The 27,308-nt window shown below is 38.0% G+C and overlaps 1 protein-coding gene across 2 annotated transcripts in view; it reads right to left on the reverse strand.

Annotated features, from left to right (window-relative positions):
* The window catches only part of TNKS (tankyrase), a 161,233-nt gene that overhangs the window by 97,766 nt on the left and 36,159 nt on the right, over positions 1–27,308 (reverse strand). For both annotated transcript variants that reach the window (XM_025278992.3, XM_006060715.4), the window contains exon 3: positions 21,381–21,476. In XM_025278992.3, the coding sequence (XP_025134777.1) occupies positions 21,381–21,476 (96 nt within the window). The remainder of the gene's footprint in view (positions 1–21,380; positions 21,477–27,308) is intronic.

Genomic DNA, 27,308 nt, shown 5'->3' on the forward strand with positions numbered 1-27,308 from the left:
AGTACCAACAAACATGCTGAGCTGAACACACACACACACACACACACAGAGTTAACAAATCCTTCTTTCACCTTTTAAGTGTTGGGGAAGTAATTTGAATCTAAGAAATGTCTTTAAGGAAAATGTTGATGCCTTCCAGCCAAAGTCCACTGGGAAGACAGCTACAGGTGAATAAATTGGGATTGTTACTTGCTACAGTGAGGGAAAAGACAGGCCATAGGGGACAGCTGGCACCTCAGTCAGAGGGTGTTAAGACTCCACTACAGCTTTTGAGCTGAGTTGAGAGTATTGGGAGAGGGTTTAAGGAAGCAAAGGTTTCTTCTAGACTGTATGCTATTAGAAAATGGTAAAAGAGAGCTGTCAGCTATGCTGTGAGTGCACCATGACCTTGTTTCTATCTGTGGCCCAGATGTATTAAAACAGTTCCCATTTATAAAGTTCTATTTTCTTTCTCAAAAGGAACACTTAATTAATTGATAATGAAAAAATTATTCTAACATTTTTATTGTTTAGCTGAGCACAAATTTACAAGTTAAAAAAATGGTAAACTTCTCTTTGGAAACTCTTCCTATGCCCAATTTACTTCTCGATCATTGCCATCCATATAACCAACAGATTCTTGAATGCAATGGAGGCAGACAGTGATCTATTTACTTTCCAATATTATAGTCTAACTAAAAATGTTCAAGGGGAGAACAATTCTCTAATAAATAATTCCAAAAGTATGTGCTTAGTTGCTCAGTCATGTCTGTCTCTTTGCAAACACCTGGACTATAGCCTGCCAGACTCCTCTGTCCATGGGGATTCTCCAGCCAAGAACACTGGATGGGTTGCAATGCTCTCCCTCAGGGGGATCTTACCAACTAGTATAGCCTTGTATGTATGGGTAAGTAAGGTTAACCTTGGGATGATCAAGATCAAAGAATATCAAAATTACCAGAGACACCTTTTGGTATATTCCCTGTTAAAGTACTTTTCAGCTAAGGAGTTCGGATACAGTGGGAAAGATTTACAGAGGCCCACAATGCTTTGTTGCAATCATCCTTTGCTGAGTAAATAAAAAGCACATCCCATTGCTCTTGATCTTTCTTGTGTTGGACATCAAGCTTTATATAGTTTACTAGAAGACATAATGTATACATGAGTGTCTTAAGGGAAAATGAATGAAAGATTCTAAGCATAGGGACTCACTGCAACTACTCAAATAAATCTTTTTGTTTCTGCACCTTCTTCCATGCACCTCCTTACTGCAGCAGACTCACAATACAAAGCAAAATTCCCTAATTATGACACTAAGAACTCACCATAGTTTCTGAGGAATAGACTCACTGGTCAATCAAGCCCATTTAATTAAATCAAGCCCATTTAATTAAATCGGGCGTGGGCTACCCCATGCCCGAGGTCACGAGGGGCAGCCGAGAGGAGCAAACCCACGTCCAGGGAGCGGCTGAGCAGGCAAAGGAGGGGCGAGAGGAGCTACTCCACATTCAAGGTCAGGAGAGGCGGCCGTGAGGAGATAGCCCTCGTCCAAGGTAAGGAGCAAAGACTGCGCTTTGCTGGAGCAGCCGTGAAGAGATAACCCGCGTCCAAGGTAAGAGAAACCCAAGTAAGAAGGTAGGTGTTGTGAGAGGGCATCAGAGGGCAGACACACAAAACATAATCACAGAAAACTAGTCAATCTAATCACATGGACCACAGCCTTGTCTAACTCAATGAAATTAAGCCACGTCATGTGGGGCCACCCAAGATGGGCGGGTCATGGGGGAGAGGTCTGACAGAATGTGGTCCACTGGAGAAGGGAATGGCAAACCACTTCAGTATTCTTGCCTTGAGAACCCCATGAACAGTATGAAAAGGCAAAATGATAGGATACTGAAAGGGGAACTCCTTGGGTCAGTAGGTGCCCAATATGCTACTAGAGATCAGTGGAGAAATAACTCCAGAAAGAATGAAGGCATGGAGCCAAAGCAAAAACAACACACAGCTGTGGATGTGACTGGTGACAGAAGCAAGGTCCGATGCTGTAAAGAGCGATATTGCATAGGAACCTGGAACGTCAGGTCCACGAATCAAGGCAAATTGGAAGTGGTCACGCAGCAGATGGCAAGAGTGAACGTCAACATTCTAGGAATCAGCAAACTAAAATGGACTGGAATAGGTGAATTTAACTCAGATGACCATTATATCTACTACTGTTGGCAGGAACCCCTTAGAAGAAATGGAGTAGCCATCATGGTCAACAAAGCAGTCTAAAATGCAGTACTTGGATGCAATCTCAAAAAAGAATGATCTCTGTTCGTTTCCAAGGCAAACCATTCAGTATCACAGTAATCCAAGCCTATGCCCCAACCGGTTATGCTGAAGAAGCTGAAGTTGAATGAGTCTATGAAGACCTACAAGACCTTTTAGAACTAACACCCAAAAAAGATGTCCTTTTCATTATATGGGACTGGAATGCTAAAGTAGGAAGTCAAGAAACACTTGGAGTAACAGGCAAATTTGGCCTTGGAGTACGGAATGAAGCAGGGCAAAGGCTAATAGAATTTTGCCAAGAAAATGCATTGGTCATAGCAAATACCCTCTTCCAACAACACAAGAGAAGACTTTACACATGGACATCACCAGATGGTCAACACCGAAATCAGATTGATTATATTCTTTGCAGCCAAAGATGGAGAAGCTCTATACAGTCAGCAAAAATAAGACCGGGAACTGACTGTGGCTCAGATCATGAACTCCTTATTGCCAGATTCAGATTGAAATTGAAGAAAGTGGGGAAAACCACTAGGTATGACCTTTTGATTCAGGTATGACCTAAATCAAATCCCTTATGATTATACAGTGGAACTGAGAAATAGATTTAAGGGACTAGATCTGATAGACAGACTGCCTGATGAACTATGGACGAAGGTTCATGACATTGTACAGAAGACAGGGATCAAGACCATCCCCATGGAAAAGAAATGCAAAAAAGCAGAATGGCTCTCTGAGGTGGCCTTACAAATAGCTGTGAAAAGAAGAGAAGCGAAAAGCAAAGGAGAAAAGGAAAGATATAAGCATCTGAATTCAGAGTTCCAAAGAATAGCAAGGAGAGATAAGAAAGCCTTCCTCAGCAATCAATGCAAAGAAATAGAGGAAAACAACAGAATGGGAAAGACTAGAGATCTCTTCAAGAAAATTAGAGATACCAAGGGAACATTTCATGCAAAGAGGGGCTCAATAAAGGACAGAAATGGTATGGACCTAACAGAAGCAGAAGATATTAAGAAGAGGTGGCAAGAATACACAGAAGAACTGTACAAAAAAGATCTTCACGACCCAGATAATCACGATGGTGTGATCACTCACCTAGAGCCAGACATCCTGGAATGTGAAGTCAAGTGGGCCTTAGGAAGCATCACTATGAACAAAGCTAGTGGAGGTGATGGAATTCCAGTTGAGCTGTTTCAAATCCTGAAAGATGATGCTGGCAAAGTGCTGCACTCAATATGCCAGCAAATTTGGAAAACTCAGCAGTGGCCACAGGACTGGAAAAGGTCAGTTTTCATTCCAATGCCAAAGAAAGGCAATGCCAAAGAATGCTCAAACTACTGCACAATTGCACTCATCTCACATGCTAGTAAAGTAATGCTCAAAATTCTCCAAGCCAGGCTTCAGCAATACGTGAACCGTGAACTTCCAGATGTTCAAGCTGGTATTAGAAAAGGCAGAGGAACCAGAGATCAAATTGCCAACATCTGCCAGATCATTGAAAAAGCAAGAGCGTTTCAGAAAAACATCTATTTCTGCTTTATTGACTATGCCAAAGCCTTTGACTGTGTGAATCACAGGAAACTGGAAAATTCTTCAAGAGATGGGAATACCAGACCACCTGACCTGCCTCTTGAGAAACCTATATGCAGGTCAGGTAGCAACAGTTAGAACTGGACATGGAACAACAGACTGGTTCCAAACAAGAAAAGGAGTACGTCAAGGCTGTATATTGTCACCCTGCTTATTTAACTTACATGCAGAGTACATCATGAGAAACGCTGGGCTGGAAGAAGCACAAGCTGGAATCCAGATTGCCAGGAGAAATATCAATCACCTCAGATATGCAGATGACACCACCCTTATGGCAGAAAATGAAGAGGAACTAAAAAGCCTCTTGATGAAAGTGAAAGAGGAGAGTGAAAAATTTGGCTTAAGGCTCAACATTCAGAAAATGAAGATCATGGCATCTGGTCCCATCACTTCATGGGAAATAGATGGGGAAACAGTGGAAACAGTAACAGACTTTATTTTTCTGGGCTCCAAAATCACTGCAGATGGTGACTGCAGCCATGAAATTAAAAGACGCTTACTCCTTGGAAGGAAAGTTATGACCAACCTAGATAGCATATTCAAAAGCAGAGATATTATATTACTTTGCCAACAAAGGTCCGTCTAGTCAAGGCTATGGTTTTTCCAGTGGTCATGTATGGATGTGAGAGTTGGACTATAAAGAAAGCTGAGCGCCGAAGAATTGATGTTTTTAAACTGTGGTGTTGGAGAAGACTCCTGAGAGTCCCTTGGACTGCAAGGAGATCCAACCAGTCCATCCTAAAGGAGATCAGTTCTGGGTGTTCATTGGAAGGAATGATGCTAAAGCTGAAACTCCAGTACTTTGGCCACCTCATGCGAAGAGTTGACTCATTGGAAAAGACCCTGATGCTGGGAGAGATTTGTGGGCAGGAGGAGAAGGGGACGACAGAGGATGAGATGGCTGGATGGCATCACCAACTCGATGGACATGAGTTTGAGTGAACTCTGGGAGTTGGTGATGGACAGGGAGGCCTGGCGTGCTGTGATTCATGGGGTCACAAAGAGTCGGACACGACTGAGCGACTGAACTGAACTGAATTAAATCAGATAAATACAAAAGTTATTCAGCTTCATTAAAACACATAAAACATAGTAAATACATATTATGTTATCCTACATCATGAAAAGATACAAAGTCTTCCATTGAAAAATACTTAGGAAAACCCAGACAGTCAAACAAATAAGGAATTAGATTATACAGTTTTATCCACAACATTTAAACATGGTACTTGGTGCAATCCCAAAGAAAGGCAACGCCTAAGAATGTTCAAACTACCTCACAACTGCACTCATCTCACACACTAGTAAAGTAATGCTCAAATTCTCCAAGCGAAGCTTCAACACTACGTGAACCAAGAACTTCCAGATGTTCAAGCTGGATTTAGAAAAGGCAGAGGAACCAGAGATCAAATTGCCAAGATCCAACTGTTGGATCACTGAAAAAGCAAGAGACTTCCAGAAAAACATCCATTCTGCTTTATTGACTATGCCAAAGCCTTTGACTGTGTGGATTTCACAACAAACTGTGGAAAATTCTTAAAGAGATGGGAATACCAGACCACCTTATCTGCCTTTTGAGAAATCTGTATGCAGGTCAAGAAGCAACAGTTAGAACTAGACATGGAACAATGGACTGGTTGCATATTGGGAAAGGAGTATGTCAAGGCTGTATACTGTCACCCTGTTTATTTAACTTATATTCGGAGTACATCATGTGAAATGCCGGGCTGGATGAAGCACAAGCTGGAATCAAGATTGACAGGAGAAATATCAGTAAGCTTGAGTACACAGGGAGAAGGCAATGGCAACCAACTCCAGTACGCTTGCCTGGAAAAATCCCATGGACAGAGGAGTCTGGTAGGCTGCATTTCATGGGGTTGCGAAGAGCTGGATACGACTGAGCGATCTGACTTACACTTTTCACTTTCATGCACTGGAGAAGGAAATGGCAACCCACTCCACTGTTCTTGCCTGGAGAATCCCAGGGACGGGGAAGCCTGGTGGGCTGCCATCTATGGGGTCGCATAGAGTTGGACACGACTGAAGCGACTTAGCAGCAGCAGTAGATACACAGATGACACCACCCTTATGGCAGAAAGTGAAGAAGAACTAAAGAGCCTCTTGATGAAAGTGAAGGGGCAGAGAGGAAAAGGTGGCTTAAAACTCAACATTCAAAACATGAAGATCACGGCGTCTGGTCCCATCACTTCACGGCAAATAGATGGGGAAACAATGGAAACAGTAAGAGACTATTTTTTGGGCTCCAAAATCACTGGAGATGGTGACAGCAGCCATGAGATTAAAATATGCTTACTGCTTGGAAGCAAAGCTATGACTAACCTAGATAGCATATTAAAAACCAGAGACATTACTTTGCCAACAAAGGTCCATCTAGTCAAAGCTATGGTTTTTCCAATAGTCATGTATGGATGTGAGAGTTGAACTATAAAGAAAGCTAAGTGCCGAAGATTTTATGTTTTTGAACTGTGGTGTTGGGAGAAGACTCTTGAGAGTCCCTTGGACTGCAAGGAGATCCAATCAGTCCATCCTAAAGGAAATCAGTCTGAATATTCACTGGAAGGACTGATGTTGAAGCTGAAACTCCAATACTTTGGCCACCTGATGCAAAGAACTGACTCACTGGAAAAGATCCTGATGCTGGGAAAGATTAAAGGCGGGGGAGAAGGGGACGACAGAGGATGAGATGGTTAGATGGCATCACTGACTCATTGGTGTGAGTTTGAGTAAGCTCCAGGAGTTGGCGATGGACAGGGAAGCCTGGCATGCTGTGGTCCAAGGGGTCACAAAGTAGGACCGACTGAGCAACTGAACTGAACTGAACTTGGCCCAAAGTGTACTTCAAATAAAAGAGAAAGTAACATTGACATTGAAAAGTCATAATTAAGATGAATATAGGGAAATATAAAAGATCCAAGAATTTTCTATGAAGTTCTAGTCGTGTAAGGGTCAAGTTAAGAATTAAAATATGAAGAAGGGTAAGTATAAAAACATATCCTTAAGAAAAAGGAATGAGTAATATCGTAAACTTCTGGTATAAAGATTACTTCTATGCTTAACTGAACTTCTTTTCCTTCTACTTTATGGCTAGCCTGTTCTTCTATAAATCATCATTAACATTACTACCTGGCATGTTTTTGTTTTACAAAGAGTATAGGCAAGCAGTTATTTTATTTTCTCTTAGTAGGTTTTCAAAAAAAAGACTTATTTTGTAAAGAAGTTCACAAAATCAGCTGCTCTTCTGGAGGAAAGGATCCTCTCGCATGTCTATCTGTTATTGCCACTGGCATTCTAATAACTTCTTAAAAACCAGAGTCATTTTTATGTCCTGTCATAAGCAAAATATCATTCATCTTCAGTACAATGGAGGATAATAGAATAATCGAAAAACAACATGTGGCAAGATTAGAACATCAATAAAGAAAGAAGGATTCTTCTTCACTCACCTGGGGCCCATTTCCAAACACCGAAGCCAAATACATATAACTAGAATTATAAAGAGCAATGAATTTTTCCCCACAAAGAAAAACTGTGAGGGAAAAAACATAAATAAAATTGGATACATAGAATGTTCCTCTGCTTCAGAAAGAAAAGAAACATGATACAGACTGGGGATGATGAAATTCTGATAATCCACAAATCAAAGTATAGTCAAGCACTCCTTATCTGGAACTGATTTCCTGTCTAATTAACTTCCTAATAACTACTTCTTTTAAAAGAAATCCCCACATATAAAAAACAATACTTGTAGTTATTTCAGATTATATTTTCCACTTTCATTTAGAAAGACGAGTATATGATTCACTGTATTTCTCTCCATGCCCTGTCAGGCTATCAATTCAGATGACTTTCAATGTCCACAGCAAAAAAAGTCTAGCAATTCTAAAACTGTCAGACGCTGATGATCACACACTTTTTTTTGTTTTTGGCTGCCTCAGGTCTTAGTTGCGGCATGTGGGATCTAGTTCCCTGACCAGGGATCGAACCCAGGCCACCTGCATTGGGACTGTGGGCAGACTCTTAGCCACTGGACCACCAGGGAAGTCCCACATACACACTTTTCAATAGATATTCTTAAGTTACTGACACTGTTACTAAACCTTATCCTTTCCCTGAGAAAAGAAAATACTGCTCCTTTCACAGAAGCACGAGAAAGCTCATTTGATCAAAAAGCTTCTTAGGAAATAGTCAGCACCAACCTCGGGCCCACTATGGCCATGTATCCTCAAAGAACCAAAGGGAATATACTCCTGCCCAAGTAGGAACACTGAATTTATTGTGTTCTGGAGGAGACAAAAAAAAAAGGCAAAAGGGTACAAATAATATTTCTTTCAAAACAATGTCAACAAATCTAATGCCCAAGAGTTTTCTTCAGAACAAGACAGAAAACAAGGAAAGTTAACAGTTGTAACAATGACCATAAGATGGTGTTCAATCTAAAACAAGGCAAAGAAACTTGTATTCATAGAAAAGAAACAAGTATTTAATTTTGAGGTAGTAACAAATAGAAAAGGACACCAAGACAGTTAAAAGTAAAATGTAAGGGAAAAAAAAGCTTAAGCTTTTCATAAACACTAGTAATGAAAAAAAATGAAACTATCTGAGGATGAAAAGTACAAAAAAATAGTACAGGGTGACCATATAATTTATTAACCAAATTGTCACATTTTTTGTGTGTGTGCCCGGAGTACTAATTTTTAAGATCTTTTCATTTGAAATAATTTCAAACACAGAGAAAAACTGCAAAATAGGTACAGAGAATTCTTTTGAAAGGGAAGTTGCTCAGTCGTGTCCAATTCTGTGATCCCATGGACTGTAGCCCGCCAGGCTCCTCTGTCCATGGAATTTTCCATGCAAGAATACTGGAGTGGGTTGCCATCTCCTTCTCCAGGGGATCTTCCTGACCCACGGATCGAACCTGGGTCTCCTGCATTGCAGGCAGACGCTTTACTATCTGAGCCACCAGGGAATGCCTCTCGCCAATTTTTAATATTTTGTCCATGTTTTTTATATCCTCTCTTTCTCCTCTATATCTCTATGTAGGTACACAGAAGCAATAAGTAATTTTTCTAAACTATTTCAGAAACTTGTAATATATCATGTCTCTTCGTCTTTTATTACTTCACTGTTTATTTCCTAAAAACACGGATATTTTCTTATGTAAGCACTGTACAGTAATTAAAGTCAGGAAATTTAACACTGGTACAGTATTTTTATTTAATAGAGAGTACACATTCAAATTTTGTTACTGTTCCAATAATATTCTTTATAGCACTTTCCCCCTCCAGTCCAGGATCATCTATTTTGCATTCAGTTGCCATGTCTCTTTAATCTCTTTTAATTTGAAATAATTCCTCAGCCTTTGTCTTTCCTGACATTGACATTTTTGAAAACTACAGGCCAATTATTCTGTGGAATGCACCTAAATTTGTATTCATCTAATGTCTCCTGGTGAGATTTAGTTATGCATCCCTGGCTGGAATACAACATGAGAGGTGCTGTGTCCTTCTCAGGTATTACATCTGCCAGCTCTCAAGGCTTATCTGACTCTTACCGATTATATTAATTTTGCTTCCTCAACAAGTGTACTGTCAGATTTCTCTACTGTATAGTTACTGTTTCCCCCCAAGTAATAATCAATCTATTGGCAGCCATGCTCAGAACCACACAAATATCCTGCTCCTCATCAAATCTGGTCCTTGAAATTTAGCATCCACTAGGGATTCTTGTCCCAGCCAGTCTGCTACCGTGGCTGCAAATGGGGATTTTCCAGTTCCAACAGTTCAATCCACATTTATCAATGAGCATTCGAGCAGTGAGAGGAACTCTCTCTACTCATTTATGATCACTGGATGAACACAGCTCTTCCTATGTTATCTCATGGGTTATAATCCTTTACTCTCACTTATTTTGATGGTCAAATTGTCCTAGATTTGCTCAGTGGGAGCCCCTTCAAGATGTCCTTTTGACATGCCCCTGTGTCCTTCAGACCTGCTTGCATTATTTTTTGAGCACTTCCTTACTTGCCAGCACATTAAAATATTCCAGGTTCATAATACCTTCCCCAGTCTAGTCCTGAAATCAATCATTTTTTTCCCCAAAGAACTAACTCATTTACTTCTAACACACTGGCTCAATCTTACAGTACACCTAAAATAGTTTCATAGTTACTATATTACATTACTGCAAAACAGCTTAATGGAAGGAATTCAGGGTTTGTTTGAAATTGCTCTTTTTACCCCATTCTTGACTGAGGGCCTGGTGGAATGCCGTAGTCTTACAGCATGGCCATGAACCTGCAGCTCGTGATGCCTTTTCCTCTGTAAAGAGGGGAAAGGGTTAAGAAAAGCCTTGTCTCCTAGGTTGTCAACACCCTCCCAGTCCAAAGCTTGGCTAAACTGCTCCCTAAGTAAAAGGGTATACACAACTCGTTCGCCTCTTCTTACCAGCTAGTACATGTTCCTTCTTGACATCTGCTTATACAGCATGTTGGAAGGTGTGAAAATGTAGGTGTAAGGCAAACTCTGCTAGAAAATATCAGGCATAAAAGCGGGTATATGTTCAAAGGGGAGGTGTTTGTTTTAGGTCAACTTATATTTTTTGCATCATCATATCCTGCTCCAGTTTCCTCAGCCTTATGAATGAGTAACGTTAGGCAGGCACACTGACAAAGCTGGAGTACAGCAGGAAAAGATGGTTTTCTACAAAAATTCTACCAGGAAACTCTCCAACACTAACTTACTTTAATTATGGAGCTTCTTTGATCTGAAATAATTACCAATTACTCCCTTTATTCCACTCAGGGACACCTCATTTTTTAAATAATAAAACCTCACGCCATGTGTTCAATGACTGTTTAAAGTTTCAGAAAGATAATTCTCCTACATTAGACCAACTAGGAAAATACTGGCTGCTGGGCTATTCCAACCTTAGGGCTGAGTCAAAATAAATGGAAATAATGAACAGCACAGAAAGAAGACCATGGAAGATGGGCTTGTCTACCAGTTACCAACTGATAGATAAAGCAGCAAGCTGTTGATAACTGTTATTTCTGGTCACAATTATTTCAATTGTAAACTCGTAATTTTCCTTTTGATTCAGCTAAAAAAGCAAACATACTACACAGTTATGTTCTCTGCAGGACTATGTGACTAGAACTGAGAGTCCAATCATACCCCTCATAACTCACAGTTGCTTAAATTTAGGTTTCTGATCAGCAGATAGCTTAGAAAAATAAGCATGCCATCCAAACTGTCCCTATTGTTCATGCAGTTACACTCAATGCCTAAATATTCAGAGTATATATATGAGAATAGACTAATTGCAAATACAATAAGAACCAATCAAAAATAGTTTCAAGGCTTCTACTTCTAGGAAAATGGAGTACATGTACTTTTCATACTTTCCCCACTAAGTACACCTTTAAAAACCTGGACATCATATATAAAATATACATGAGAAGACTCTCAATGATGGACAGAAGAAGGCATACTGGTTAAGGACCTTGGAACCCAAGGAAAGACATGGTGGTGGGTTCCCAAGTCCTTTTTGTCCCATATATCTAGACTTTGCAAATATGCAAAAAGGCAAAATGGTTGTCTGAGGAGGCCTTACAAATAGCTGAGAAGAGATACGAAAGGCAAAGGAGAAAAGAAAAGATATATCCATCTGAATGCAGAGTTCCAAAGAATAGCAAGGAGAGATAAGAAAGCCTTCCTTTGTGATCAGTGAAAAGAAAGAGAGGAAACCAACAGAATGGGAAAGACTAAAGATCTCTTCAAGAAAATTAGAGATACCAAAGGAAAATTTCATGATAAAAGGGGCACAATAAAGGATAGAAACAGTATGGACCTAACAGAAGCAGAAGATACTAAGAAAAGGTGGCAAGAATACACAGAAGAACTATACAAAAAAGATCTTAATGACCCAGATAATCATGATGGTGTGATCACTCACCTAGAGCCAGACATCCTGAAATGTGAAGTCAAGCGGGCCTTAAGAAGCACCACTACGAACAAAGCTAGTGGCGGTGATTGAATTCCAGCTATGCTATTTCAAATCCTAAAAGAGGATGCTGTGAAAATGCCTTTGGAAAACTCAACAGTGGAAAATAAGTTTGGAAAACTTGCCCAAAGGAAGGAAGGCCAAAGAATGTTCAAACTACTGCACAATTGCACTCATCTCACAAGCTAGCAAAATAATGCTCAAAATTCTCCAAGCTAGGCTTCAACAGTACATGAACTGAGAACTTCAAGATGTTCAAGCTGGATTTACAAAAGGCAGAAGAACCAGAGATCAAGTTGCCAGCATCCGTTGGATCACAGGAAAAACAAGAGCGTTCCAGAAAAACATCTATTTCTGTTTTATTGACTAGGCCAAAGCCTTTGACTATGTCGATCACAACAAACTGGAAAATTCTTAAAGAGATGGGAATACCAGACCACCTGACCTGCCGCCTAAGAAATATGTGTGTAGATTAAGAAGCACCAGTTAGAACCAGACATGGAACAACAAACTGGTTCAAAATTGGGAAAGTAGTACATCAAGGCTGTATACTGACATCATGTGAAACGCCGGGCTGGACCAAGCACAGCTTGAGATATGCAGATGACACCACCTTTATGGCAGAAAGGGAAGAAGAACTAAAGAGTCTCTTGATAAAAGTGAAAGTGGAGAAAGAAAAAGCTGGTTTAAAACTCAACATTCAAAAAATGAAGATCATGGCATCTGGTCCCATCACTTCATGGGAAACAATGGAAATTGTGAGAGACTTTATTTTCTTGGGCTCCAAAAACACTGCAGATGGAGACTGCAGCCATTAAATTAAAAGATACTTGCTCCTTGGAAGAAAAACTATGACCAACCTAGACAGCATATTAAAAAGTAGATACATTACTTTACTGACAAAGGTCCGTCTAGCCAAAGCTATGTTTTCGCCAGTAGTCATGTATGAATGTGAGAGTTGGACATAAGTAAGCTGAGGGCTGAAGAATCAATGCTTTTGAACTGTGGTGTTGGAGAAGAATCTTGAGAGTCTCTTAGACAGCAAGGAGATCAAACAAGTCAATCCTAAAGGAAATCAGTCCTGAATATTCATTGGAAGGACTGATGTTGAAGGTGAAGCTCCAATACTTTGGCCACCTGATGTGAAAAGCTGACTCACTGGAAAAGACCCTTTTGCTAGGAAAGACTGAAGGCAGGAGGGGAAGGGGACAACAGCGGATGAGATGGTTGGATGGCATCACTGACTCAATGGACATGAATTTGAGCAAGCTCTGGGAGTTGGTGATGGACCGGGAGGCCTGGCGTGCTGCAGTCCATGGGGTCACAAAGAGTCAGACATGACTGAGTGACTGAACTGATACAGACTTTAAGAACTGAAGAAGCTAGCAACTCAGAAAATGCCAGTAGGTCCAGACAAACAAAAGCCTGTTCTCTCAAGCCAAAGGACCAAGACTGGTACAGTCTAACATGACAGTAAACCTTTAGACAGTAACTGCCTCGTCCAGTCAAATACTGTAAAAAAAAAACAAAAAACCCCAAAAATAAATAAGCAAATAAAAAATCACACCTCAAAACAAACAAACAAAAAACCTGTCGCTTTACCCCTACTTATGAAGCAAAGCCCTTGGGATGAGCCTAAATTTGCAAGCTCATTAGGAACCAAGATTTCATCTTTTCCAGGTAATAATTAGCCCCTCCTCACCACAATGTTGGTGGAGACAACAGACTTCCACAGATTTTCACTATGGCCCAATAGTAATGAAGTTACTGCTCCTTTCTTCCTATGATGCCAATCAAGGCCACATGAGGAAAAAAATCAGTAAGGATAGAGTAGAACTCAACAACACCATCAACCAACAGGATGGAACAGACACATATAGAATACTTCATCCAACAACAACCAGAACACATTTTTTTACATGCCCATTGAACATATACCAAAATAGACCACATTCTAGGCCATAAAACAAAAATTTTTTAATGAGAAGAACTGAAAACATAACAAGTGTTGTCCAATCACAATGGAATCAAACTAGAAGGTATATTAAAAAGATAATAAAATATCTCCAAACACTTAAGATTTTGACCAACATACATCTACTAAATATCTGTGGGCTAAAGAGAAACTCTTATGGAATTAAAAACTAACACATTGAACTGAATGAAAATGAAAATACAAAATTTGTGGGACACAGTCACAGTAGTAGTACTTAGAGGGACATTTATGGCACATTAGAAAAGATGAAAAATTGCAAATCAGTTTTCTAAACACCTCAAGAACCTAGAAAAACAGTGAAATAAACTCAAAGTAAGCAGAAGGAAATAATAAACATAAGAACAGAAATCTATATAATGGAAAAGAGAAAGAAAATCAATGAAAAAATGACTAGCTTCTTCGAAAAAGGTCAAAAAACAAACTTCTAAGCAACATTAATAACACAGAAAACACAGGGACTTCCCTGGTAGTCCAGTGGTTAAGACTTTGCCTTCCAACTCAGTGGCTGTAGGTTCAATCACTGGTGGGTAAGGCTAAGAGTCCACATGCCTTGTTGCCAAACAAAAAACCCCATAAAACAGAAGCAATGTTTTAACAAATTCAATAGAGAATTAGAAAACAAAAAGAGAAAGCACAAATTACCTATTAACAGGAACAAAACAGAGGATAACACTATCTATCTTAAAGACACTAAAAACTGTCTAACAAAGGAAAACTACAACTAACTCTATACACAGAAATCTGACAGCTTACATGAAATTCCTTGACAGGCAGAAGCTACCGAACTCACACCAGGAAAAAATGCATAACCTAGTTACCACTGTACCAATTAGAGATAAAGATTTAATAGTACTCTTCCAAAAGAGAAAGTACCAAGCCCAGATGGTTTCACTGGTGAATTCAACCAAACATTTATTAAAAAAAAAAAAAAATCTCTTTCAGAAAACAATCTCATCCAGAAAATAAAAGCAGATAGTTGTTGTTGCTCAATCATTCAGTCACATCGACTCTTTGCAACCCCATGGACTGCAGTACGCCAGACTTCCCTGCCCTCCACTGTCTCCCGGAGTTTGCTCAAACTCCTTTCCATAGAGTCAATAATGCCATCCAACTATTTTATCCTCTGTCACCCCCTTCTTCTCTTGCCCTCAATCTTTCCCAGCATCGGGGTCTTCTCCAATGAGTTGGCTTTTCACATCAGGTGGCCAAAGTATAGAACACTTCCTAATTCACTCTATGAAGCCAGCATTACCCTAATACCAAAATATATAAAGGCATTACAAGTAGGGAAAACCACTGAAGAACATCTTTGGCGATGGAAATGTTTTGTATCTTGAGTGCAGCAATGCTGTGATACCATACCACAGTTTCGCTAGACATTACTGTTTCACTAGGTGAAAGCAATGCAGAGGGTACAGGGGACTTCCCTATACAATTGCATACGAATTTACAATATTGTCAAAATAAAAGTTCAATAAAAATTGCAAAGAACAGAGTTATTAACCCTTATAATACTAAAGTATTAATGAATTCTAATGTCCCATGTGCTATTTAAGAAAGCAAATGTTAACAGTAATTATTGTAAGAATTTTTTAAAAAAACCATTTAAAATAGCAATTTGGTTGGAGTTGAGGTATTAATACAAAATGCAGTGAAAACACTATAAGGTTGCTACAGTTTACTGTGGAAACTAACAGTTGCTCTCAGAGTACACACTAACAAGTTATTATGCCTCACAAACAGGTGATTTTTGATGAGCTGAAAGATCATGCTGGTTTTAGTGATGCAGGCCTGCTGGCGTTAATTACACAAAAGGCTGATAGGAAGAGAGTGAGATACTAGAATTCCGGGTTATCCAAACACAAAGTTTCCATTCTCTTCCACTCCATGTATTTATGTCTGTTGTGTTGTTTAGTCACCAAGTCGTGTCTGACTCTTGCAACCTCATGGACTGTAGCCTGCTAGGCTCCTCTGTCCATAGAGTTCCCAGGCAATAATACTAGAGTGGGTTGCCATCTCCTTCTCCAAAGAATCTTCCAGACCCAAGGACTGAACCTGCATCTCCTACGTCTCCTGCATTGGCAGGCAGATTCTTTACTATGGAGCCACCTGGGAAATTCATATTTATGTCTAATGGCCTATAACTCATATATGGCTTACACACTTACATTACTTGAGTTGCCTCTTAAGGCCTATAACTCATATATGGCTTACACACTTACATTACTTGAGTTGCCTCTTAAGTATGAATAGCTCAAACAGTTTGATTATTAGATCTTTCCTTATAGATTCTAAATATTGTCTTAATATTTCAAATGAATGTTGAATTCAAGCCTACTGCCTAGATAGCAAAGAATTAAAAAGAACATTTATAATGTTGGATAAATCAATTTATTATTAATTTATTATTTTTATTAATTATTATCTAAATAATTAACTTTTTATAATAATACAATGATAAATCTTACAGGCAATATTAATCGGTAAATCTTGTTCTTCAATCATGGGAGACATAGTGAAAATGTACACACACGAAAGGCAATAGGCTACACCGTAGTGCAGGTGATGTGCAAAACAGTCAATTAACAGAACAACGAGCAAAGAAGAGTAAAAATGAGGCCCTGGCTTGACACCTGTAATTCTGATGTGACAGCTGCAGGAAGTCTGATCTTTCCAGAACTGAAATATTCTCAATCAAAGGAGCTATCCAAGAATTCTGTTGATAAAATGTTTAGTACGTATCTTACCCATCAGGTATATAGTGATTAAAAAAATAGGAAAAACTTTAATGCATTATGTTTTAAGAGGTGTACCTGACTATTAGCAATTCAAAATAATTTTTAAGAAGCAGAAAATTTAATAATCAGACCCTAGATGTACCTGTTTATTCAACAGTTTCATCCAAGTCCTGGGCACAATGGAGTGAGCAAAACAGACAAAAGCCCAAATTCTTGTGACGCTTTCATTCTATTGGGGCAAAAACATAATGACAACAAACTAATGCAATTTCAGACACTGTAAAGAAAATACAATAATAAATCCATAAGGGAGCTAAAGTAAGCTAACGGGACTGAGGACAAGAAGCCTTCCCTGAGGAGTAAACATCTGAGTGGAGACTTGACTGATGACCCATGTGACACTCTGGGCCAGTGTTCCAGTTTTAGTAAAGAGCATGCGTTGGTCCAGACACCAAAATGGGCTTCATCTGTTTGAGCAACAGCAAGCATCCTGCTGTAGCTGAAGCAGAGAACTCAAGGGAGAACAAAGAGGACAAGATCAGAGATGTGCAAGCCAGGGGTCAGACCATGGAAGGCTATGGTTAGAGTCTAGATTTTATTCAGTGGTAATGAGAACATATTAATGAATTTTCTAATCACAGCACTGATTTATGCTTTAGAAAACTCACTCCAGCTACAGTGGAGGCAGAGACCCATTACGAAGCTACTGCTGTCAGGAAAGAAAGACGACAAAAAGCATGTACTAAGGCTAGGGTAGTGAAGCTGGTAAGAAATCATTGGCTTGGGGATTTGAAAGTATGTAGACCTGAACTACTGATAGGTTGGTTTTGAAATGTGAGAGAAAGAAAGGAATCCTAAATTTTTGCTTAACTAAAACCTAGCAATCAGGATTCAGATCATTTAAAGTATTCACTGATCATGCTGAAGGTTTTCATTTTATCTGAAAAGCAGGAGGAAGCAGTGGAGTAGAATAACAACACAAAAAAGAGATAGGATTCCAGATAAATTTTGTTGATTTAGCACACCAGGCTCAGCAAGCTAAACATTAAGACCCCTCAATGTTGCCTTTAGACTGAGCAACAGCTGATTCCTTCTAAAAAGGGAGCCAAAAGCCAGCCCATCAATCACAGATTAGAATTTCCTCAGAAGTGCAATGAATCCAGATTAAAGTTTATTCTTGAGACACCCTGGTGCAAATATATCCCTCTTCCTTATTCCCCTACCCCTAAATCTACTAGGAAACTTCTGGGACAAATTACCTTGGCAAAAACATGATCACCTAAACTTACTGTTATATCCCCATCATCCTTGCTTCTGCCAGCCATAACTCTCCTTTGGCCATCTAGCCTCTTCCAAACTCTCAGCCTCAATCTGCTGTCACTTCTTGTTATGATCCAACTTCCCACTCTGCCCCACAGAATCCCCTTTACATGATTAACCAACACTCCTACATCTTTATCCTCTTCAATGAATACTCCCTTTGTCACCCACCTTCAATTTACATGTAGCTGTCTCAAAATAATACCACATACAGTGCAGTCCTTTAAAAAGGAAGTCCCTCATTCACCAAATTCTCTATTTCATTCAGAAATAGAAACGTGTGTGGATGCTAAAACTGAATGGTAAAGAAGATAATGCCAATGGAATTGATAAAATAACTCTAAATTCATAAGAAAGAATAGAGGATGAAAACAACCTACCTAAATGGTAAACACTAGAGGATTAGCTCAAAAAACTAAAACGTATCCATAGGAGGATACCATTAAGTCTTTATAAATTCATGTTGCGGAATAATACTTAGCACCTTCTGGGGATATTCATATAACTCAATTTTTTAAAAAGATTATTAAGCAATATATAATGTATAAGGCTGATTTGATTAAAGAGAAAGAAGAATGTGGGGTGTGTGTGCTCAGAAAAATAGGTTATAAATAAAATATACCAAAATGTTCTCTCTAGGTGGCAGAATAATGAGCAATTTTTTTCTTTTTTGTACTTTTCCTATTTCCCCCAATTTCTAAATGAATTTATTTATATACCTAGGAACAAAGGTCAAAATAAATACATTTTTAAAAATTCATCATCTTAACACACCAAAACTGTTCCTCAGTGAAATTTACAGGCTTCTTTAAACTTTTCCTATCCTTGTTTCCTAAAAAACAAAAATACAAAACCATATCCAAGTCCTTCAGTTGACTGCCCAGAACTTCAGACTTATAAACCAAAAACAAAAAACCCTCAAGATCTCTTCTAAGCATATCAGTCACTTAACATAATAATTCAACAAAGAGTTTAATGAGCTTTTCCAATTAATTATTCTCTTAAAAATGCCTAAATGACTATCCAAAGCAGATGGCTATATGCTGGGGTCCCTTAGCTGTAAAACAAGAAGTATGTTGTTGTTTTATACAGCTCTGTAAAAACCCATGCATTCTTTATACAGAAGAGGGTATTAGTCATTTACATATTTAAAATATTTACATATTTAAAATATTCAGTAAGGGATTTTCACTTTGCTAATTTCTTTTAAAGATTATACATATACCTATATACAATTTTGGCTAATGCACAAAAACAGTAACATAAAAAATACTGGAAAGTCATCTTTGGCAATTAAATTCCCAAAGAGGAAAAAAATTAAGAACAGAAACTTCACCCTCAAGGTAAGTAATGGTACTACAACTATATCTGGCATAAAAATAATGACACATCATCCAGAATAATCAATAATAACTCTAAATAAAGGCTTTCCTTTCAAAAGATTATCTTTTTATCAGTGCTCAATCTTTTAAATTTAACTTTGGAAATATTACTTCTACCATAATTCCATCAGAAAGAACTGCTTAGAAGAGAACCTGCATGGGCAGAAACATATTTTAGAATATATTTCATTGCATTATATAACACAAATGTGTAAATATCATTAGCTTATATTTTCCACAAACATTTTCCACTAGAATGTTTTTCTTATAAATCATACCTGAAAAGTTGTATATCATTTCCAAGAGAGCATATTCTTGAAAAAAACAATTAATGAGCTCAGTATTACGACCAAGAAGAATTTAATACTTTCCTACTAAGCAAAATACAGGCTAGATGCTTTTCAAGTGAAGTTTAACAGACATACTATTGGCCCTCCAGGAAATCTTTGGGGTCTATGAGTTATTCTGCCAAATTTCTTTCCCAAACTAACAACAGGCAATATAATCTCCCATGAAATTCATTTCCAATTAGAAGATTGTTTCTTCTTTTTAATAACATATTCAAACTTTATCTTTTAAAAAAAGTGCAAGTGGATCTAAGCAGTGCTGCAGTAAATGAACAAATGAACAAATCTAGCACATGGACAAGGCAGGTGCTGAGGGTTGGAGAGAAGCAAAGGTCAGAGGGAGGACACAGAGGCACAGACAGTCTTGGTCAGCTTTTACATCCCTCTCTTGCTGTGAATCGTATTTCTCTTTTGGTCAGAGACCACTTCAAGGCTGCAACTGTTGCCCAGGGCTTTGTTAAATGGAAAAACTGAAAGGCTGTGGAACCTAAACAGCAGACCTGAGGCTAGGGACTTTCATTTCATTATTTAAAACTTCGTAATTACATTTAAATTTTTCCTTATCTACTCTGGTTTAAAATAGCTTCATCCCTCTAGTGTATGTTATCTTGATTCAGCAACTGAATCACCTAACCTTTTATTAATTTAGATAAATCAGATAACTCAGATTTAGCAGAGATTATATTAATTTTAACACTGAGGGAAGTTGTCTTTCTATGCAGAGTAATTAAGCAAAACCTTTCTGTATATAGATATTTTTCATTCATGTCAGGTGCTTTGTTAAAAATGGACTCTAAATTTAAAAGTGAATACAAGATTTATTTTTCTCAAGCTTGGACAAATTTAAAAGGAAGCTAAAAGGCATTTACTTTCACGCACCCTAAAACAATCCTGTTAGCACTGCAGTGACTAAGAGGCTCCAAATTACAAAGGTCAGTTAAGTAAAAGGCAAAGGCAGCAGAACTCAGATGCTAAGAATAAAAACAAAAATAGACCCAACGCAGCATTTTGCGAATGAAGATCAATGAAAATGGTTGCTCAATATCACATCACTCATAGCATTATTTCCTATGTTGTTATTGAGAGCCTTTCTATTCCAGCATTCCTTCTTTGCTGTTCTTGACATCTGCCTTAATAAAACCAATACTTAAGCCCAAATTTTTATTATCTGAAGTAAAAAGGCAATGCATGGCCTCAGTTAAAAAGTACTTACTCAGTTATCATGGGGAGAAGATAATGACAAAAAATATAAATAGAGTGGCAAGGGAGGAGCAGCACCATATTTTATTGAATTATTGACCTAAGCAATGAGGCAGCAGGTTGTCTTTCTGATCAAAACTACTTTTATAAAGTAACACAAATGCCCTTGCTTGCTCCATAGTGAAGGTCTCCACAAGGTTTAACTGAGAAGATGAAGTACAGGAAACGAGGCTCTAAACCATAAAAAAGAAAGTCTAAAATATGAATAATTACGCTTTCATTTCATGCTGTAATTCTCAGACATTCTAAGCAGAATAAGCAATCCTACTGCTTCTGCTGTGACAGTATAGCAATTAAGGTTAACAATTAATATAACAAATCAATAACAAAGTAGAGGTAATGGGATATATTTCTTGAGCCTTTATGAGTAGGAAAAAATAAAATAAAATTCAGAGCATAAAGGTTTTATACAAGCAAGCTGATAGATCGAATAGCTCGCGGATAGGATAACTGGGCAGCTCTGTCTCCTTACCTGTAAGCACGGCTTTGGCTGAAGGATCTGCCAGGTCCAGGGCTGACTTCCCATCGGTGTTCCGAATGTTTGGATCAGCTCCGTGCTGCAGCAGCACTGTGCAGGGAAAGCAGAAACAGTATCTTACCTCGGGGATACAAAGATTATTTACTGGGAAGTGTCGCCTCGGCATGGTGTAGGCATAAACATACATTGCAGAATGTTTTTTCTCTTTCAAGAAAAAAAAGCAAAGCAAGAAAAAGCAAGAAAGGAGGAAAAAAAGCACTGCAGCAAAGGCTCCTCTCTAGAGTACAGCGAAGTTGGCAACTTGTGGTACAGTATTATCACGTGACTGAACATCATAAACATGAAACTAGAGAAATCTTGCCACAGACAGTTTGGGTTTGCCTCCTTCGGGCAGCAGGATGGGGAGCTGTGTGCTCACTGCCTCGCACTGGGAAATCTGCTCACGGTGAGCCTGCCCTGTCTTTCCTACCACTGTGGCTGCTTGTTGCTGCTGCTGCTTCACTGCTGAACTTCCCACCGCTTCCTCGCCTCAGAACGGTTATAATACTGGGTAAGCCTTTTAGTGCTCACTGCTTACATATGTGGAAACTCACCAGAACACACTGGCTGGCTTCCAGGAAGTTTACCAGACACAGTAATGCATGCAACTCGGGTTCCCTGCAGCCAAGCTGCAGAAAACAACTGCCTTCCGCAGTAATTCTGGCCATCAAAAATTTTTAGAATCAGAAATTCGATCACTATAATGTATGCTGAGGACTGAATGTTACACATGCTATTATGGATAAAAAGTAGCTACAGAGAATTTTGAGAAGTGTAGGCTTCCAAAAGAAAGAACACTGTTTAATTATTAATTCAAAAGATTTCAAATACATCTGGTATGTGTGTGTATAGGGATGTTCAATCACAAGTTATTCTAACAATTCAAATTTAACACATTCAAATTTAACACAACATTTTGTGTATGCCTGGAGAGAACAGGAGTTGTTACCATTTACCAATATTCTATAGAATAAACTTAAAACAAAGCAGAAATATTCAATTCAAATAAATGGTTAAAGACATTATATAATGACTGTTTATGTGTCCCAGATTTTCATTCATTAATAGTCTTATGCTAAAGTACATACAATCTTTTGGAATATTGGGAACGCAATCCTCATATATTACTAAGTAATAAAATCCTGCTGTTTATAAGGCTTTTCCTCTCCCTTTAATGCACAAGCCACTTAGTCAACGGCTTTATTATAAGGTACAAAGGAACAGCCTCATCTAGACTTGGGAGGCAGCTGCTAGGACAATGTACACCAGCATCTCTTGCACTGAACCGTGGGTACTTTGAGATTTGGGGTAATAACAACTAGCCATGGCTTGAAAAGATGCAGTGAGATTTTGTCAAGACTGTCTATAATATTTCATTCTTGATTGTAAGCAATGAACATAATTCATTTCCATACGTTTATAAAGTGACAAGAGCTAAGCAGCACAAAATAGCAAGTACCATAATATCAAACTTCATAATATCAAACTGCAGTTTTATTCTTTCCTCATATAATGAATAAGCTTTTGCTGCTATTATGTAATTTTTTATTCCAAGAAGAAATCCCAACATGAAGATTTGGCTTGTAAAGGGTCTACATCATGAAGTAGGCTCATGTATCAAATGTAAAGATGACAGTTATTGCTCTATCTTTACTTGTTGAGTGATCACATGCAAAGGGTAGGAAAACAAAGAAATAACAACTACCATGAAAAGCTCAGTTTTATTTTTTCAATTGCATACTTTAAGAACTTAAGAAGCTGCTTTAAACAAGAAGTAAAGAAATATGTTAGTTTAACAAGCCTTGACAATAATATGATGGGAGCTTTGACTCTGCAGTTTAATGAGTGGCAGAGGCAAAACACTGAAAGCCTTACTGATCCTCCAAAAGTCACCTAAAGCCTCAACCGTAGCTGTTGTATCTTTGCTATCTGCAACAGAAATCTGCCCTTACAGTTCAGCTGCAGTTTTGTTTTGTTTTAGCTCACTTTTAAAGGATTAATCTTTTCACGAGAAATATCTGTTTTCTTAACATTTTTGAGTCATATGCATTTCACTCACTGGACTTGAACACACAGAAATATCACTGCAGAGTTATGTAGCAACAGGGAAGAAGCTGGATTTTCCAAGCCAGATGCTGATAACAAAATTCAAATATCAAACCATTTAAATTGATCCAATATGGGTAAAAAAACTCACAATAGAGCAGAGTTAAGAGCTTTAGGAGCAATAAAGGTATCTATAACTGGACCGGAAAAGATCTAAACTTACCTAAGTTTTTAGAAAAGGACAGCACTGAGGAGATTAAATGAGAACAGAAATGGCAGCAAAAGTACTAAGCACAGCGACTGATAATACGTATCAGCTAATAATAATGTTTAAAACACATTTTAAAATTTATTTGTACCCTCAACTCTAGCACTAACTATTAATTCTATGCTGTGTCCTACAGCCAAACCTTCAGATTTTAACTTTTTCTGTAAAGGCCTAGAGAGAAAATATATTAGGCTTTAGAGATCATATGGTCTCTGTCCCAACTACTCAGCCTTGCCTCAACTCCATCATTAAAGAGGAAAAGCAGTCACAGACAATACTTATAGGATGTGTGCGGCTCTGTTCCAATAAAACCTCATTACAATTTGAATTTTGTGTAATTTTCATGTATAAGAAAATTTACTATTATGGTGAATTTTTTTATTTTATTTTATTTTTTAACTTTACAATATTGCACTGGTTTTGCCATATATCAAAATGTGCTTAAGAAAGCACTTAAAATATAAAAACAATTCTTAGCTTAAAGGACATATCAAAAACAAGGGGTGAGCATGGCCTGTAGTCATAGTTTGCCAACCTTGACCTTGGGCAGTAACAGATAAAGTGTGGGCAGGGATAGACTAAGTGCGGTCTATGGACCGTACTAGTTCCAGAATTCTCTGTAATCGACACTGAGATAACCACAAAAAGTAAGAAGCATTTAAAACTGTGCATGTCATGTAAAAATTACTTTTTCCAGTACTTGGTCTTTATTGTAGTTTACAAAATTATTGGCCTGCCATTCATTGAAGAAGGAAAAAAACGTCCCTAACCACAGCTTGAGGAGCACAACTTAGACAATTACCAGGTCTACAAAGTGAAGGAGTTGGACTGTGCTGTCCTTAGTCACTCAGTCGTGTCTGATGTTTTATGACCTGATGGACCCCATACAACCCCACCATGGCTCCTCTGTCCATGGGGATTCTCCAGGCAAGAATACTGGAATGGGTTGCCATGCCCTCCTCCAGGGGATCTTTCCAACCCAGGGATCGAACCCAGGTCTCCCGCATTGCAGACAGATTCTTTATTGTCTGAGCCACCATAGATGATTTCTAGGTATTGAGAATGGTCTCGGCTTCCCTGGTGGCTCAGATGATAAAGAATCCACCTGCAATGCAGAAGACTCAGGTTTGATCCCTAGGTTAGGGAAGATTCCCAGAAGAAGGGAGTACCTACCCACTCCAGTGTTCTTGCCTGGAGAATTCTATGGACAGAGGAGCCTGGGGGGTTACAGTCCATGGGGTTGGACACTAACGAGGGACTAACTTTCTTTGTTCAGAATGGTATCAAATCCCTGATGATGCTTTTAGATTTACAGTCTAAGCATTAATATCTAAAATCTTAAAAAAGAATTGCCTCAAATAGACCTTTTTCCTCCTTTCCCTTAAGTCAAAGAAAAAAGAAAGATTTATTTATCCTAACACTATCTAACAAAAACAAAACTAAAAGTTGAGACTATAGATCAATGAAAGTTGTAGGGTACATACAAAAAAGTCGATTTCTCGAGCAGTTGCTCAAGTCAAATTTCTGTTTCACATTATTCTCCACGAAGATTTGTGTGGCACTATTTTCTAATACCAGAAGAACAGCACATACATAGGTCAAAGATAACAACCATGCCTTTCAAGAATGTCAGTCTGTACCTGAAGTGGTGACAAGTAGGACTCTCAATGCTAAAGGCTTCAAAATTTGCTTTGAAAGTTCCGTGCTACCAAAAGGAATAATAAAATATGACTACAGACAAATAATACAATAAGAAATTCATTTTGTAATAGATTCTTCTTCAAAAGTAGCACATATGTCTGAAGAAAGTCCCCCAAATACACAATCAATACACAAAATAAGGTTTGAAGGAAAAACAGAAAACTAAGATCTGAATGATATTCAGTATGTAAATCTGAGACTACTGGAGACATTCAAAATTTCTTTACAATATCTTTAACCAATTAGGGCATTATCAAACCTCAAATCCCAAATGACTAGGCTATACATCTCAAATTCATTTATCTCCTTTGGAAATTAGAACAGTAGAGAAGATATAGAAGCTAGCATACATAATAACAGAGAGTAAAAACTAAAGTAAGATCCCAATATTCAAAATGACATTCTCAAAAGAGCTATGGCAAGAAGGACATGTGAGTTTCCTATTTCTGGGACAAATGTTCACCTGTAGTAAAAAACCAGATTCAGAGAGCTTGCCTTCAGCCGGTGACCAATGAAGCAGAGATAGAAATGGACTAATTTAATTCCTCAAAACTATTAAATTTAAGTATTCACACGATTTTAATTCTTTCAAACAAAAAGAAATATTTTTATATATATGCAAAAAAGTCTCATCACATTCCTAAGAAAAAAATGAAATGCTATAATGGTAAATTATATTTAAGTACAGGCATTAATAACTGATTTAAGAAGATGGAAGAAATAGAAGCAATGTGAATTTTCCAAGCTAAAAATGCAGCAAGGCTTTTATGTAAATTATGAAAAACCATTTTGTACAGTTTTCACTTTTAATGGCAGAAATTCACCTATTAAACCATGGCAAATTCCTTGTTATGTGAATTTTAGAGCTACATTAAGGATCTAAAACTATTCTTCACAATGAACAGATATTTAATTTTAAAAGAAGCTATGTTTATGTTGAAATGTTTTACAAGTATTTCAATTATCATCTGACTTTCTTAAGAGCACAGAGACACTCATTTGACTGAGTTTCTAAAATTAAATCATACAAAGCATTAAGTTAATTAGATTTTTCAGCAAATAAAAATTTTTAAATTTTAAAGCAAAATACTACAGAAACAAATTTTAACTAGCTGTAATCTTCAATGCGTAAGACAAAAAGATACACAAACCGCTAGTATGCGAAAAGATGCTCTATACATCATCATTCAAAAGAAAAATGCAAATGTAAGAGATGGGCAGTAATCCATCTTTTATTATTAATGGTATTAAGTATTAGTGAGAATATACTAAACTGGAACTCTTATACATTGCTGGTGGGCATATAAAGTGGTACGTAACTACTTGGAAATCAATTTGGCAATTACTTACAAAGGTAAATATACACTACTGTTACATGCTAACATCCTACTTTTAGATATTTATCCAAGAGGAAAAGAAATATGGCCATACAAAAGACTTGCACGTGAATACTGCATGTTTATTTAGAACAGCAAAAAAATGAAAAACATCTCAATATTCATCAACAGGTGAAAGGATAAGCAAATTTTAGCGTATCTATACAAAAAAACTCTACTTAGCAATTAAAATAAATAAACTATTGACTTACACTTTGCCAACAGAGGTCTATATAGTCAAAGCTATGGTTTTTCCAGTAGTCATGTACAGATGTGAGAGTTGGACCATAAAGAAGGCTAAGCGCCAAAGAACTGATGCTTTCGAACTGTGGTGCTAGAGGACTCTTGAGAGTTCCTTGGACAGTAAGGAGATCAAACCAGCCAATCCTAAAGGAAATCAACCCTGAATATTCACTGGAAGGACTGATGCTGAAGCTCCAAAACTTTGGCCACATGGGAAAAGCCAACTCACTGGAAAAGACCCTAATGGTG

Source organism: Bubalus bubalis, chromosome 1 (assembly GCF_019923935.1).
Source record: "Bubalus bubalis isolate 160015118507 breed Murrah chromosome 1, NDDB_SH_1, whole genome shotgun sequence".
In the NCBI taxonomy this organism is placed as follows: Eukaryota; Metazoa; Chordata; class Mammalia; order Artiodactyla; family Bovidae; genus Bubalus; species Bubalus bubalis.